The sequence below is a fragment of the Pleurodeles waltl genome, chromosome 1_1, assembly GCF_031143425.1.
Source record: "Pleurodeles waltl isolate 20211129_DDA chromosome 1_1, aPleWal1.hap1.20221129, whole genome shotgun sequence".
Lineage (NCBI taxonomy): Eukaryota > Metazoa > Chordata > Amphibia > Caudata > Salamandridae > Pleurodeles > Pleurodeles waltl.
The window spans coordinates 429,180,291-429,197,897 of record NC_090436.1 but is presented as its reverse complement, the minus strand read 5'-3'; the positions used below and the strand labels follow the sequence as shown (position 1 = coordinate 429,197,897).

At 44.5% G+C, this 17,607-nt stretch overlaps 1 protein-coding gene across 1 annotated transcript in view; it reads left to right on the top strand.

The window, feature by feature from the left end:
• TNPO1 (transportin 1) overlaps nt 1-17,607 on the top strand; it is a 1,170,250-nt gene that overhangs the window by 952,188 nt on the left and 200,455 nt on the right. Inside the window, exons 16-17 of the mRNA XM_069224095.1 lie at nt 1,322-1,480; nt 1,564-1,651. Of these exons, the coding sequence (XP_069080196.1) occupies nt 1,322-1,480; nt 1,564-1,651 (247 nt within the window). The remainder of the gene's footprint in view (nt 1-1,321; nt 1,481-1,563; nt 1,652-17,607) is intronic.

The window sequence follows — 17,607 nt, the reverse complement described above, 5'->3', positions numbered from 1 at the left end:
AACACCTAAAGGGAATTTGGGCTTATTCCACCAGGGCAAAATCTTGAATTTCGGCACTTGCCAGAGGGGTCCAAGATGCAGGCATCTACAAAGGTAGCTATGTAGGCATCCCTACACCCTTTTGCCAAGCATTACTGCCTGCTTTCTGAGGTAAATAGGAACTGTCACTTCTTCAAGTCAATCCTGCAGCATTTCCTTGTTTAACAACCCATCGCCCCTCCTACTATGCGGGGTTATTGATAGGAAATCTAATCTGCAGGTAGTAAAAGTATCCATCTGAAGAAAAAGTAACCTGTGGTAACTATCTTTATCGTGGATACGCTCTACCTTCTTATTCCTCACTTTTCCCACCCGCCTCACCTTTTGGAAGATTTGTTATATGAAATTTTAAAAAGGTTCCAATTCAAGTTTGGTACTACTTACTGTTAATGCCATGCCATCCGCTCACCTCAAAAGCTTGGAAAAACTTGATGGAAACTGATGACGTTCAAGTTTAGGCGCTATACAGTTTTGGGAGCATCACCTAACATCACTTCCAGTGTCGATACAAAGCCAGTGTCCGCTATTGTCAGCTTTAGAACTTTGACATTTCGGTATTCACTCTGACACCTGGCATTATTTTGTAGGTGAGGACTCAGCAGATAAATACCCAAAAGCTAGTTACTGTGGATAAGTAACTTTTCTTTTAGTCATTCAGAATGAACCATTAACCAAAAGGATAGTGTGTAGCGTTTAAAACTGAAGTGAACCTGGAAACCTGTTATTACAATTACGTAAGCTTTTCTTTCCTGTCTGTTGTAGCAATATCTATATTTAGTACTAAGATTTATATATTTACAATGAAAAGCCTTTTTAAGCCTCCAGTTTCTTGCATATGGAAAACTTCATTTTCAGTGGTTAGTCAGCTAAGTTGTACATGCGGGTGTCTGGTGCCTTGTCTGTATTTACCAATACCCACCTTACTTCTCTTGAATTAGTTTTGACAACGGGCTTACCATAATGATGGACTGCCAAAATCCTTAATAAAATTTTGCTGATGGGATTTATTGGTGAATGGTTCTCAATTTAGGAATATTATCCGTGCAGTTAGTAAGTGCATGGTCCTCTAAGTTCTTGCTTGTGTACTAGTTTACAGTCTCACCCATTGCTGCTGTGCTGAGTTGTTAGTGAAAGACTTAACCAATGGTTTTAGAGTACCTCATTTAAAGTTGAATTTTTATTTTTTGTTTTTGTTTTTCTAAACTTTTGTTTGTAGTAAATTAAGTAAGCTCTGCCTCTGCGTTCTCACTCTGTCTAGTGTTTTTTCCCCCCTTCATTTCAGTTACACAATGCTCAGCCAGAACAATATGAATCACCAGACAAAGATTTTATGATTGTTGCTCTTGACCTACTTAGTGGCCTGGCAGAAGGCCTAGGAGGCAACATCGAACAGCTCGTAGCACGTAGCAACATTCTTACATTAATGTACCAATGCATGCAGGTGAGTGCTGCCAGTGGCAAAACTAATAACCTGGTAATAATGACACTCCGAATAGATAGTAACTTATTTTCCTTTTTTCATAGGATAAAATGCCAGAGGTACGACAGAGTTCTTTTGCCTTGCTAGGTGACCTAACAAAAGCATGCTTTCTGCATGTCAAGCCTTGTATTGGTATGTACATCGTAATTCATGTCTTACTGTAATACAACATTTCCTTTTAAACACTGATTAAATCTGGTTTGTAAATATTGTAACATTGTTTAATGCACACCAGGCCTTTGACAGCTACCAGTGCAAAATCCTGTTTTACTGGATGTTATGTTGGTTCTTTTACCTTACTGTTAAATTAGGTCATTGAGTTACAAATATGTTGTCTCAGTGCTATATAGGTTCAAATGGGCAATTAATATTAACACCAGTTGCTGAGGTCTTCTTGTGTTACCCTTTTCCATCCTTGCTATTCCCAGAAACCTCATGTCGACCAAAAATATTCTACTTAAGGGTGTGCTGTACTTATAAGTGGCCTCTGCCCTTTGCTTTTCTTAAGCAGTCTTTATCACATCATTACTACTGATTTAGGATTTCCATCCAAGATTCACTTCTCTTGTGAGCTGAATGTATCTTAGGTTTCCAGCCTCTCATATGTAATTATTTGTTACTACTGTCAGTTATGGAATTTTTCCATTCCATCCTCTTGTGATTACCCTAAACGATTTTCTCAGTGGCAGGCCTGTAGTCAATCATTTTCGTTTGCATAGATTGTCACAGTAGTACAGTTTGCCTGCCTTTACCTGCCCACTGTATCAAACTTTTTCTAGCTAGGGTAGAAACCCGACAAGACAATTACTGATGCCATATCATTTAGTATCTATAGAGTGCTAATGGTGAGCTCTGCAGAAGTCTTTGGGTTTGAGGAATAAAGAAGATGAGCAATGCAGAAGTTGAAATGGTTGTGTGAAAGGCCTTTGAGTTGGTCAGTTTAGTTGCACCTTTTGGCCAGTTGAGTTTTCAGTAGAGGGACAAGAGGAAGAAATGCCCTGTTTCTTTATGGAGGTAAATAGGGATAAATTTATAGAAAGGGGAAGTCCTGTTCTCCAGTATTGGATCTTTCATAGGTTCACATGCTTGAATCATTCCCCGTCATTTAAGTGGGAGTCCCACAGTATAATTCTAAAGCAATGTGTATCATTATAATATGCCATAATGGCAATGGACCACTGGTTTCATAGACCACCTATGTCCCTTTTAAAAAAGGACCAACTACAAACTTCAGACAATAGCACGCTCTAGAACACTCTTTTGAGAGGCTGAATCCCTAAGATTTTCTATTGCATGTCATGTGATGGGAGTCTCCTTGAACTCTTCTCAATTTACTGCCCTTTTTCTCAGCTTTTGGTTCACATTTCTTTCAGAACATTATTCACTGGATATATCTAAAGAGATTCTGACTAGAACAACATGTCACAACCAGCTAAAAAAGGACTTTTCAGATCCTGTGGAACTTGTGGGAGGAAGAGGTTCCACTCTGATGACCCACATAAAGTGTATTAACTGCCTTCACCTGGAACATAAGATGAGAGATTGTAAAATTGGTCGCCCCTTTTCTCCGAGAACCTTGAAGGATAGGGAAGGTAGACTTTTATTTATGGCTCCACAAATCAAAATCCAAGGAGTGCCATTTCTCTGAAGAGGATAGTCACGAGTCTTCAAAGACTGTGACATCTCACACCCTAGTCCATCAAGGCCGACGCTGATGCAACCAAGTCCCTGGGTACTCTTCAATTAAAAAAGCAGCCCTTTCAGGGAGCTAGAGGCAGAGGAGCCTCTTTTTTTTCAAGGAGATTACCAACCCTACAGACAACAATATCAGTCTGTCCACAGTATTCTCAACAATACAGACAGCCACCACCTGTGGCATAAAAAAACAAAAGCCAGAGGAAAATTCTCTTCCCTAGGTACAGATTCTAACAGAAAGTAGTGACCTGCATGATGCCGACTAACCCACCTCCCCCACCACCATTCTGGCAGAAATCAACACCACGCAGCAAAGGACACAGCGACCTCTCTCACATCATTCAATAGTTTGCATCTCGCAATCAACAGCCAAAAATCTCATCTAAATCCAATGACATTAACATTCTTGGGAGTGCTGCTGGATACAGTCCACTAAAAAGCTTTCGCATCACAAGACAGACAAAAAATTAGAGACTAGCAAAAACCGGCCACATAAGTCAGTTTCTGTCTGCTAAACAATCACTTCTCAGGATGCTCTCCTCTTCCATCTCTCTCGTTCCAAATTGCTGTGTCCAGTTGCGGCCACATCGAGGAGCAGGACAAAAAATTGCTGCACAAGCAGGGATCTTTCAACGACATCATTCAGATAACTGCAACAATGACCCAAGCCATGTTTTGATGGATATAGAAATCAAAGCTGTCCAAAGATCCAACATTTCTAGCTCACATCACCGAATACGTCTTAACAACAGATGTGTACCTGGAAGGATGGGGCGTTTACCTACAGCACCTTACAGTCAATTTCAAATTGGATTTTTAACACACAAAAATTAACTTAACCCTGCTGGAACTCAAAGCCATTGTCTTGGTATTAAAGTATTTTCTCCCCAAGATAGCACAGTCATCGGTGCTAACTTGCACAGACAATAACACCAGCATGTTTTACATCAAGAAGCAGGGAGGCACATGCTCACCAGTGTTGTCAAGCTTAGAAAATCTTGAACTGGGCTCAGAGCAGAACATGTGCTCAAGAGTATCCAATATACGTGCATACTCATTAAGCAGGACCAGTACCACCTGCCACGAATGGGACCTCAACCAACAAAATCTGGAAAATTCTTCCATCGTTAGGGCAAGCCAAACTTAGACCTGTTTCCAACAAGAGAGAACTGGAAATGCCAATTCTTCAGAAGTTGGCATCCACAGTTCGGATCGTGGAGGTATGCATTTTCAGTGAGATGGTTGTGGATCTATGCTTATGCTTTTCACCTTATCCCATTGATCCTGGGATTCCTAAAAAAAAAAACTGATTAGAGCCTTGCTGAGTTCTCCTCATTGCTCCCATCTGGCCTAGAAAGTTTTGGTTCACGGAGCTCCTGCTCTTGTTGGAACAACTCCATGTTCAGCTAAAAACAATACCAATGCTGCTGAGAATGAACCAAGGACAGGTCCGTCATCCCAGTCTGACATCGCTACACTTGTCGGCCTGGTTCCGGAGTTCAATGAGTTTGCCTTTTAGATATTCTTTCAGACTGTAGAGAAATCCATGCAAAATCAAGGGTGGAAAGCCTGTAACGTAGCATGCAAACTGAAATAGAAAAGTTTCTACATCTGGTGCGTAAAATCCCAAATTCACCCTTTCACATCACCACCAGAACAAATTCTCCCATATCCGCTCCACTTGGCGAGATCCGGATTAACCTATTTGTCCATGAGAGTTCAACTGGCAGATATCTCCAGATTTAAATGATTTAATAACACACCTTCAATATGGTCTAGTTATATTATAAAACAGTTCCTCGAAGGCTTATTCAGTTCAGGACTATTGACTCCTAAAGGCTTGCATGTATCAGCAAGCTCCAGTGAGATCTCCTCCATTGTGACTCCTTAATGTTGAAGCTAAGGCAAATTATGAAAGCTCTGTTTGAGCCATTCACAAAGCAGATTTAAAATATCTCACATGGAAAACAGCACTTCTAGTATCTCTCACATCAGCCAAGATAGTCAGTGACATTTACTATAATAGAACCTTTCCTCCAGTTGAAGTCAGTGTAATACTTTGGACCAGTCCTTAGTTTGCACCAAAGGTTCCTTCAAGGCTTCCATTTGAATAAGCCAGTAATACTACAAACATTATTTCTAAATTCTCAAACCGTGGCGGTGAAGTCATTACATTCATTAGGTGTCAAAAGAGATCTCAAATTCTACTTGCACAGGACTCATCAGATCTGCAAAGCGGATACATTGTTTGTGGCTTATTGTGTCCTAAGAAAAGGATTCCCAGTTTCTAAACAGACCATAGCCATATGGATTGCATCCACTATCCAGTTTTGTCACAGATGAGCAGGAAGACCATTGCACAGCAAAGTCAAGGCCTACTCCACTAGAGCTATCTCCACTTCCACAGCTCTTTTTGCTGGTGTGCCTGTTTAACACATCTGCTTAGCAGCATTATGGTCCAGCAGGCACAGTTATGCGGCATTACTGGCTATATGCTTTTGACAAGAATGATGCAGCTATGGGAGAAGCACTGCTACAACATCTCTTTCAATAAGGTGAGCCTTTCATACTTATCTTTCCCTCCATCTGCTATGTTACCTTGCTTTTATTGTTGCCTAATGTTTACTGCTAACTATTTTTATTCAAGCATGTGAATCTTTGAAAAATCCAATAAGGGAGAAAAACAAGTTACTTACCTGTAACTGTGGTTCTCCACTATTGGTATATTTCATGGATTCACGTGTGACCCATCCTCCTCCCCTTATAACTCAATATTATTTTATTCAACTTGTGCTCCAAAATCTGAGGGATTCATCCTCTCTTGTATGATTGACTAAAGTTTGTAGTTAGGTCCTTTTGTTTTCTTAAAAAGACAAAGGTAGGCAATGAAACCAGTGGTCCATTTCCATTATGGCCTATTCTAATGATACACATTGCTTAATAGTGGTACCGAGGACTCCCACTTCGACATCGGGGAATGATTCCAGCATCTAAATCTATGGGAGATACCAATACTGGAGAGCTACAGTTACAGGTAATTAACAATTTATTTTTCTATAATTGTAGGAGGTGCTGAAAGGTGTAGCACCAGATGGCTTCACCATAAAAGTGGATAATTATGGTGGCAACTACTTATGCTTTGACAACCTCAATTTATGCAATTTTCTCACGGAGGAGACTGCTGTGTTGTAGTGTGAATTTGCTATAAATTCTTAGGCAGTACATAATTCTGCTATCTAGGAGTGCAGTCCAAATTATTCTTTGAAAAGCAACATTTTACCTTTGGGCATCAACCCTAAAGAGTTAATGTGATTTATTATATTAAGTGTGGCTACCATCTTCACATTATATTTCACTTTTTATTCTGTTTGGTGCTGCAATTTTTTGTTGTTGGTTCTGAACCAAATAATTACATGAACATGAAAGATTGTTTTGTGGAGGGCAGGGTCATAAAGGACAGGGGCTGGAGGGTCTGAGCATGGTTGAGAAGGGAAGATTACTGCAATGGGCTCCCGAGTCTTTATGCTATACCTGAGGAAAACCCTTCCACACCATCATATGGACTTAAAATAGCCAGTGGGAGAACTTCGACCTTCAGTGAAACCCAAACAGGCAGAAAATAGTGTACAGTGAGCAAGCAACAGCAACCAGGAGAGGAATGCTCTATGACCAATAAAGTGGTGCTAGCAGCAAAGGGACCATCTCGGAATGGATCCAGATCTGAGTGTCTTCCAGAGCAGAGAGAGCAGCCTCAATACAGAGATACGTATAACGAGACTGAGACCTTACATGCTAGCCAAAACTGAAAACGCACACCTCCTTGACTAAACAGAGATTGAGTTAGGGAGAAGACCCTAAACAAAAGCAGACCAAAATTAGCTAATTCATCACAACCTGGTGGGAAATGATTTTGACTCATGAAAGGGGAGAGTGTGAACTGCCCCAGCTTATCATTGGAAAGTGGTTTATATTTTTCTTCTGAACTTTATTTTTATTTTATTTTTTTACACCAGAGAATTACAAGTCATAAGCATCTAATAGAGAAGCTTGTTGCATCAATGCTTGATACTAGTGACTTTTACTGGACATTATTGTAATCTTGTCAATACGAGGTCAGGGTTGTATAGAATGTGCAGTTAAGTACATTTATTGGTGTCATTGTTTTAGTGATGTACAGTGCTCCCTTTAGATTCTGCATTGTGTCTTTGTAGGTATCAGACACACAAAAGGTGACAAAAGGAATGCTTGCAAATAGTCTAACAACTTGCACTCACTCAGTGTAGCATTCCAACAAATCCTTTATTTGCCTACCATGCCACCTCAGATAAAAGTACCTTAAGTGGTCATGGGTATGCCCAGATATGAGTCCCTTGCTTACTGTGCTACTGGAATGAAGATGCACCTGACTGAAGAGACCCAATTAGCCTGAAGCAGGCCTTGATTGTGTTCAGGTTCAGAAAGGAACTGGCTTGCCATTATAGGCTGGCCTGTTCCTATGGCAGCAGGATCAGGGCTGATTTGGATATGACTGGGTCTAATCTGAGGTGTCAAAGTGGGCAAAACATGATGGGTTGGAATGCTACCCCAAGCAATTGCCAGCAGTTAGACTATGGACAAGCATTTCTCCATCACCTTTTGTGTGTTTGTCCTTGTAGGTATGTGAGCACACATTGTTTTCATGTGTCAGAACCACAGTGGGAGCAAGCATTGCTCTCCTTTTCATAAAACACATTTTTTGGAACTTTAAAGGAAACTGTGTTGCCTCATCATGCCATGGAATAGAAATGTTTTAATCTCGAGCTCAAGGATGTTTCTTAGCAGACACTTTGAGATTTAGGTTATGACTCAAACAAATTGTTCACAGATCGGAAACCTATGAAAGTGTGTAGCTATAACAATTCATTGCATCATAAATGGAAGAAATGGACAAAACATTATTTCTCAGCACCCTTATTCCCCAAAATGGTATTTTTGGTGCTGAGGAGGCCTGAGCCTACAATTCCTTCTTGTAACCAGGCTAAAGACTCTAAAATTGTGAAGCGGAAGGTTCTATGAATGCTTTGAGTTCAGAGATTGTTGACATCAAAAACATTGAGTATAAAGTGTATACTTTTAAAAGACACTAACAAGGTACATGCTAATGTGCACAACTAGACTTAGAGAAGTGACGGTGGAACTCAATCATACCTAGGTCCAGCTATGACACTGAAAAGTCATCAACAGCCACTTTTGACATTGAGGCAACAACGCAAGCTTTCATCACATAAAAACTTAAGTGTCATTAAAACATATTGTTTGAAGAACCAACATTGTCCTATGTCCAATAAAAGTGGTTGACAAGTCTGCTCCACATTTTGGTTTGTCCCAAATATCCAGCTTAGGGGGATGTCATGGGCCAAAGTTATGATAAATCTAAATTTCTGAGAGACTACTGCTCCCCTAGTGGCACCAAGTTTGGGGTCTCTGGCCTCAGTGTAAAGGAGTCCATCCTCCCAATAGACCCCGTGGGAGCCACTGACATCTCCGTTCTCCTGTGAGGCAGCTTGCTGCCTCAGGCTTTCGAGTGGGACAAGTCTTATGTCCTTGGCACAGCAGTTCCCTTGAGGGCCGCCCTGGGCCCAAGAGCTCTACCTGATAAGTTTCCAGCTCCATGGGCCCAGTTCCCTCAGGAGATAAGACATCTTCCTGAGAAGAGGTCTTGTTTCTTGTGCTGTTCAGAGGCTGGTCCCCTAGTCCTCTTACATTTTATCTTGGAAGGTTGGGCCATTATTCTAGGCTCCAACGCTTCTTTTTCACCCTGTGCTCTGCTTTGTGCTCTTGTTTTCACACACACCAATTCAGGGATTCCCAACATGGCTGCATGGGTTCTGAGCTCTTCTCAAGATCATTCCCTAGCAAGCATTCCCCTGGGAATGCAGAAGAGACCACTACCTGTTTCAGGCCAGTAACCCCTCCCCATTCTTAAGTTACCATAGCCATGGGATGGACTTTAGTTTCATTGTGCGCATTGGTAACTGAATATGTTTGTCCAGCCAAATACTGTCCTGGGGAAACCAGTTTCTCTGTCACCATGGTGACACTGGCACCTGTATCCCTCAGGGCTTCTATCTTTGTCCCATTTATTAAGAGCTGCTGCCTGTATTTTTTCATGTTAGGTGGCCAGGCAGCCAGTGTGGCTATATCCACCCCACCCTCAGAGACCAGAGTAGCTTCAGTGTGGACCCTGATTTGCTCTGGCACACTGTTGATCCCACTTGGAGACTGGCTATTCCAGTACTAAATGGAGTAATGGTAGCTGATTTTTTTCTTTGGACAGACCATGTCTCCAGTTTGGTGTCCATGCTGTCTACAGTTGTGACACAAGGCCTTCTTGGGATCAAAGTTTTTTCCCTTAAACCCATTTGTGAACTGTGAAGAGGCTCAGGCCCACCCTCCTTAGAATGTTTTTGGGGCACTTGTGAAGACTTTGTTTTTGTCCTTGGGTGTCTCACCACCCTTCCCCTGGGGAGGCTTTGTGACCCCTTTCTATTGGTCACCGTAGTCTTTAGTCAGTCTGCCTTGTTTCCCAATTCTTGGGGAGTAATTGGACCTAGGTGTTCCAGATGTTGATGCAGCTTAACATTGGAGCAGTTACTTAACAGGTGTTCCTTCATAAAGAAATTTTAAAGCCCATCGTAGTCATGCACTCCACTGCCAGTTATTCAACCATCTAGTGTTTCACTGAGTAGTCTATAAAATCAACCCAGGACTGGCTCGAGGTTTTGTGAACCCCCTGAACCTAATTCTATACTCTTTAGTGGTGAATCCAAAGCCCTCAATCAGGGTAGCCTTCATGTGTTTATAGGAATCAGCATCTGTACCAGTGAGTGTGAGGAGTCTACCCTAAACTTACCAGAAAACAGTTCCCAAAGGGAGCTCCCCAGTGAGATCAGTTTAACTTTCTGGTTTCAGAAGCTCTCTCAAACGCTGTGAACCATTTGGTGATATCACCCTCTTCATATTTTGAGACAATCCTTTTCGGGCTTTGGATACTAGTATTCTCTCTGACCCTACTTATATTGCTTCCACCATGGGTGCTAAGCTCATTTCTGCTCTCTCGCTTTCCATAGCCATGAATGGTGCTTGTTTTGGCCATCCTTGCTAAAAGGATGTTCTCTTCATTGAGGCTGCCCTCAATGTTCCCAGAGAAGCTGGAGTCCCCTGTGGGAAATCCAGATCCTGTGACCACTATCCTTGGTGACAGGGATCTTGGGACCCTGGTCTCCCTAGTTAGGTGAGGAAGGGGGAGGTCTTCCTTCTCAGCAGGGTGGAATTTTGTCATGTGATCAGGTATTGGCTGAGTAGTCCAGCATCTGCAAAGTCATAGACCCCACCGCTGATCCACCAATGTAGGAAGCTGTCTCTGTAAATACTATATCAAAATGAGATACAGTGTGCACAGAGTCCAGGGGTTCCCCAGAGGCTTAACAGAGGCTAAAGTAGATAATGCAGTGCTCTCTTTTGTGGTAGTGTGGCCGAGCAGTTAGGCTTTTCAAAGGGTAGTGGAAAGCATTTGTTGTACACACACAGACAATAGAAGAAGCACACACTAAATGACTTGACTCCAGTCCAATGGCTTTTATATAGCAAAAATATATTTTCCTAATTCATTTTCAGAACCACAAGATTCATGTTGCAGGTACGTACTTAAATAGATTCGTATTTCACACGTTTCAACAGTACTTTGTTTGAAATTGATAAATTATACAGTTTTTGAAATATTGGCAATTATCTGTTTTTAAAAATTTGACAGTGCAATTTTCAGAAACGGGGGAAGAAAGGTTAGATCGATTTGCAGGTAAGTACCGCACTCACAGTTCCAGTCTCTGGGGCTTAGGAAGTCCGCAGGTTGGTGTTCAAGTTAACTCCAGACACCCCCCTCCAGCAACACTGGGCCGGCTGGGTACAGAGGTCAAAGAGTAGGCACGATTAACATGGGCTCCTGTGGAGACTGGGGGCACTCGGTTCCAGATCTGCAGCCAGGTAAGTACCTGCGTCTTCGGAGGGCAGACCATGGGGTTAAGAGGAGCACTGGGTGTGTCACAACTAGGCACCAGACATACCCCCTCAGAGGCGCTGGGGCGGCCGGGCGAAGGGTGCAAACACGGTGTTGGGTCTTTGATTCTCTATGAGGGGACCCCGGGGTTACTCCAAGGCTGCAGGTGAGACCCAGGGGGTCATCTTGGACAAACAGGTTGGACAGGAAGGAAGGCCGCCTGCTGAATGTTGCTGCACCAGAGGTTGGGTTCTCCAAGGCCTGGGGGCTGTGGTGCAGTGGGTCTTTAGGTGCCCGATATCTCCGTCAGGAGCTTTTGCAGTCAGGGCGGGTCCTCTGGATTCCCTCTGCAGGCATTGTTGTGGAGGAATGGAGAGGTCAACCCAGGGTGGGCACTTGCTCGGAATCGCCTGGGGATCTTCTCTAGCTGGTTGGGCCTCCTGGACTTAGGGTGCAGTGGTCAGGACTCCTGCATTTGGAGTGAGGCTGGAGTCCTTAGTTTGTGTTTCTTCTTGAACAGGCCCGCTGTCCATGGGAGTTCGGGGTCCCTTTTTGGGTGCACAGCACAATGATGCCAATGTGGGATTTATTGAAAATTGCACAGAGATGGCATCTTAGAGATACCCCCTGTATGTCAGCCAGCCTGGTAGTGTAGGACTGACCGGTCTATGCCAGCCTGCCACTTTCAGATGTGTTTCTGACCACATGGGGTGAGTGCCTTTGAGTACTCTGTGGTCAGAAACAAAGCCTGACCTGGGTGGAGGTCACACCTCTCCCTGCCGGAACTGTAACACCTGGGGGTGAGCCTCAAAGGCTCAGGCCTTGTGTTACAATGCCCTGGGGCACTCCCGCTAGTGGAGATGCTCGCCCCCCCCCAGACACGACCCCACTTTTGGCTGCAAGCCCAATGGGATCATTAGGAAAAACAAGGAGAGTCACCCCTTCAGACAGGACAGTTCCTTAGCTGGCCAGAGCTGAAGTGACCCCCTCCTGGTGAAATCCTCCATCTTGCTTTGGAGGATTAGGACCAATAGGGATAGGAATGTGCGCTCCTTCTCAAAGGGATTGGGCACAAGGAAGGTGTAGCCACCCTTAGGGCTAGTAGCCATTGGCTACTGCCCTCTACCTGTAAAAATGCCCCTAAATCTGGTATTTAAGGGCTCCTTGAACCAAGAGATTTAGATTCCTGACGACTTCAAGAAAAGGACTGCTGAGCTGAAAACCCCACAGAGAAGAAAAGGAGACACCAACTGACTCAGGCCCAGCCCTACTCGCCTGTCTCCTGCTTCAAAGACTCTGCAAAAGAAACCGACGCGTTCTACAGGACCAGCGACCCTGAAAAGCCTCCAAGGGACTGCCTGCATCACCGAGGACCAAGAAACTCCTGTGGATAGCAGACCTGTCCAACAAGAAGAAAAAGCAAGCATCTTTAAAGGGACTCCCACCTCACTCCAGAAGCGTGAGTCTAAAATGAATCTGCACCGACACTCCTGGCCTGTGTCCAGAGGAACCAACCAGCCAGAGAGGACTCCCAGGCGATTACGACCGTGTCTACTGTGGGCTGCTCTCTCCACCCCACCACGACGACACCTGCAGTAGAAATCCTGAGGACCCCCCTGACCACGACTGCCCAGGATGAAAATTTCTGACACCTGGGGAAGCACTGCACCCGCAGCCCCCAGACTCGAGAGAAACCGACCACCAGTGCAGCAGTGACCAGCAGGCGGCCCTCCTCCCTGTCCAGTCAGTGGCTTGCCTGAGAACCACCCCCCCTGTGCCTTTCCTGCAGCGCCTAAGTGACCCCTGGGGTCCACCCATTGAGTTCGATTGGGAACTAGACGCCCTGTTTGCACCTGGCCGCCCCCATGCCGCTGAGGGTGCGTGTTTGATGCCTACTTGGGGGGGCCCCCAGTGCTCCTCTAAACCCCCCTGGTCTGCCCTCCAGCTACACGGGTACTTACCTGCAAGCAGACTGGAACCGGAGTACCCCCTGTCTCCATAGGCGCCCATGTTATTTTGGCTCCTGTTTGACCTCTGCACCTAACCGTCCCTGTGTTGCTGGTGCTGGGTGTTTGGGGTTATCTTGAACCCCAAACGATGGGCTACCAATGCCCCGGAGAATGAACCTGTAAGTTGATTACTTACTTCCAAATCTGTACTGTATTTTCCTCCCCCAGGAACTGTTGAAAATTGCACTGTGTCCGTTTTTAAAATAGCTTTTTGCAATTTTAAAGAAAACTGTATGTATTGTCGATTTGTTTCAAAGTACTGAAGTTACCTATGCAAAGTACCTTTCATTTAATGTACTTACCTGCAAACTTAACATTGTGGTTCTAGAAACAAATTAACAAAATACATTTTCCTATATAAAAACCTGTTGGGTCTGGAGTTGTCATTGTGTGTGTTTTCACTTATTGCTTGTGTGTGTACAACTAATGCTTAACACTACCCTCTGATAAGCCTAACTGCTCGACCACACTACCACAAATAGAGCATTAGTGTTATCTATTATTGCCTCTGTCAAGCCTCTTGGGAAACCCCTGGACTCTGTGCACACTGTCTCATTTTGATATAGTATATACAGAGCCAGCTTCCTAAATTGGTGGCAGTGGTGGGATCTATGACTTTGCATTTTCTAGACTACTCAGCCAATACCTGATCACACAACTAAATTCCAAATTTGCCTTTACAAAACTGATTTTAGAATTTTTACTATTTTTCAAAAGTTTTAAAAAGTACTGCTAGGGCCTTGTGTAAGTCCCTGTTAGCATCTTTTTAATTTGAAAAGGTTTGTAAAACTTAGGATTTAGTTACTAGAAGTAGTTTTTAGTTACTAAAAAGTAATCCTAACTTTCGTGACATAATAAGCATCACAGATGAGATGGTGATGGAATTTAACCTCACCCCTTACCTCCATCTAGGGATGGCAGAGTTAAGGACTCTCTGTAAGCTGAAGAAAATTAGAACAGGTTCCAACCCTACCAAGGTCAAGCTCCAGGAGTATACAAGGGACCACCCTGCTGAGGAGAAAGACCTCTCAGATGGGGAAAGAGTTGGGGCTTAGGAGGTAGAACTCCCCCCCTCCTAACCTAACTAGGGAGACCAGGGTTCCAAGATCCCGGTCCCCAAAGATAGTACTCAGGATCTGGATCTTCTACAGGGGAATCCAGCTCCTAAGAGAACATTGAGGGCAGCCTCAATGAAGAGGACATCCTTTTAGCAAGGATGGCCAAAAGATTAGCTTTGGAGAAACCGCTCCTAGCTATAGAAAGGGAGAGAGCAGAAATGGATTTAACACCCATACATGGTGGCAGCAACATAAATAGGGCCAGAGAGAGTACAGACATCCTAAAAATCCCCAAAGGGATTGTTTAAAAATATGAAGGTGATATCACCAAATGGTTCACAGCTTTTGAAAGGGTTTATGCAACCAGAAAGTTAAACAGATCTCACTGGGGAGCTCTCCTTTGGGAACTGTTCGTTTGTAAGTGTAGGAATAGACTCCTCACACTCTCTGGTTAAGATGTAGAATCCTATGACCACAAGAAGACTATCCTGATTGAAAGCTTTGGATTCTCAACTGAGGAGTATATAATTAGGTTCAGGGAGGCTCACAAAACCTCGAGCCAGTCCTGGGTTGATTTTGTAGACTACTCAGTAAAGACACTAGATGGTTAGATAACTGGCAATGGAGTGCCTGACTATGATGGGCTGTATAATTTATTTATACAAGAACATCTGTTAAGTAACTGCTTCAATGACAAGTTGCATCAACATCTGGTAGAGCTGGGAAAGAAGCAGACTATTGGCTCAAGACAACGGTGACCAAGACTTCCACAGGGGGTGACCAAAAGAAAGGGGTCACAAAGCCTCCCCAGGGGAAGGGTGGTGAGACATCCACAGACAAAAGTAAAGTCTTCTACAGGGCCCCAAAAACCTGCTCAGGAGGGTGGGCTTCGAGCCTCTTCACAGCCCACAAATGGGCACAAGTGTAAAATCTTTGATCCCAAGCAGGCCTGTTGTCACAGCTGTAAACAGCATGGGCACCATATTGGAGACATAGCCTGTCCCAAAAACAATTCCACTAACTCTACTCAAGCTACTACTGGGAGAGCCAGTCTGCAGGTGGGATCAACAGTGTGCCCAGAGCAAATCAGGAAGCTACTCTAGTCTCTGAGGATGGGTTGGATATAGCCACGCTGGTTGCCTGGTCACCTTACATGCAAAACCACAGGTAGCTACTCTTAAAAATGGGGCAAAAGTTGAAGCTTTGAGGGATACAGGTGCCAGTGTCACCGGGGCAGTATTTGGCTGGACAAACCTATCCAGTTGCCAGTGCTGAAAATGTAACTAAAGTCCATCCCACGGCTATGGTGACTTTAGAATGGGGAGAGGTTACTGGCCTGAAACAGGTGGTGCTATGTTACTACCTATTACTAGGGAATGATTTGGAATCCTCAGCATGGGCATGCAGCCATGCTGGGTATCACTGAACCGGTGTGTGTAAAAACAAGAGCAGAACACAGGGTGAAAAAGAAGTGTTGGCGCCTGGAATGATGGCCCAACCTTCCAAGACAAAAGGTAAGAGGACTGGGGGACCAGCCTCTGTAAAGAAAAAGAAACAGGACCTCTCTTCCCAAGAAGATGTCCTATCCCCTGAGGGAACTGAGTCCATGGAGCTGGAAGCGTACCAGGTGGAGCTCTTGGGCCCAGGGGGACCCCTCAAGGGAACAGCTGTGCCAGAGACAAAAGAATTGCCCCACTCTTGAAGGCCTGAGACAGCAAGCTGCTGAACAGTAGAAGGGAGATGTCAGTGGCTTCCACAGCGTCTATTAGGAGGATGCACTCCTTTTCCCAAACCTGGTGCCACTAGGAGTGTGGTAGTGCCTCAAGAGTTTGAGACTTCATCCTCACATTAATTCATGATATCTCCCTAGCTGCGCATTTGGGACAAACCAAGACATGGGACAGATTAGTGAACCATTTCTATTGGCCCAACATGTCCCAGAAAGTAAGGGACTTGTGTACCTCTTTTGTCACCTCTCAAACAAGTGGCAAGACGGGTGGCCATCCAAAGGCCCCCTCGTTCCACTTCCAGTGGTGGGGTGCCCTTTGAAAGGATTGGTGTGGACATTGTGGGTCCACTTGAACCTTCCACAGCCTCAGGGTACCAATACATACTGGTAATAGTATATCATGCTACCAGATACCCTGAAGCAATTCCCCTATGTCGACTACTGCCCTTGCAGTAGCCAAGGCCCTAATTGATCTTTTTTACCAGAGTGGGTTTCCCCCAAGGAGGTGGTTTCTGACACAGGTACAAACTTCATGTCGGCTTTCCTCAAACACATGTGGAATGAGTGTGGGTGACTTATAAGTTCACCACACCCTGTCATCCACAAACCAAAGGTCTTGTTGTTGTAAGGTTTAACAAGACATTGAAGGGTGTGATCATGGGGCTCCCTGAAAAACTAAAAAGGAGATGGGATGTCCTCATCCCCTTGCTTGCTTTTCGCCTACAGAGAGGTGCCGAGTAGGGTTTTCCCCCTTCGAGCTTGTGTTTGGTAAGGGGACCAATAGCACTTGTTAAAGAGGGCAGGGAGAGACGTCTCCATGAGCCTAAACAAAATGTGGTGGACTGTGTGCTTGGCCTCTGCTCAAGGATGGGTGAGTATATGGAAAAGGCATCCAAAAACCTTGAGGCCAGTCAACAACTCCAGAAGTTGTGGTATGACCAAAAGGCTGCAATGGTTGAATTCCACCCAGGGCAGAAAGTCTGGGTTCTGGAGCCTGTGGCTCCCAGGGCCCCTTAGGAAAGATGGAGTGGCCCTTACCCAGTACTTAAGAAAGAGTCAGGTCACTTACTTGGTAGACCTGGGCACTAGCAGGACCCCCAAAAGGGTGATCCATGTTAATCGCCTTAAACTCTACAATGAAAGGGCAGACAGAACCATATTGATGGTTACTGATGAGGATCAAGAGGCAGAGAGTGAACCTCTCCCTGACCTCTCAACTGAAACTAAAGATGGGACAGTAGATGGAGTGGTCTATTCAGACACCCTCTCTGCCCAACAGCAGGCTGTCTGTAGGCAAGTCCTGCAGCAGTATGCTGAGCTCTTCTCTTTGACCCCTGGTCAGACCCACCTGCGTACCCAGGATGTGGACACAGGAGACAGTTTACCTGTCAAAAACTAAATATTCAGACAGTGTGATTAAGTGAAAGAGAGCACCAAAGTGGAAGTCCACAAGATGCTGGAGTTAGTGGTAATAAGCACTCTGACAACCACTGGACTAGCCCAGTGGTCTTAGTCCTCATACCAAGGATGGAAAGAGAGAAATGAAGTTTTGTGTGGACTAC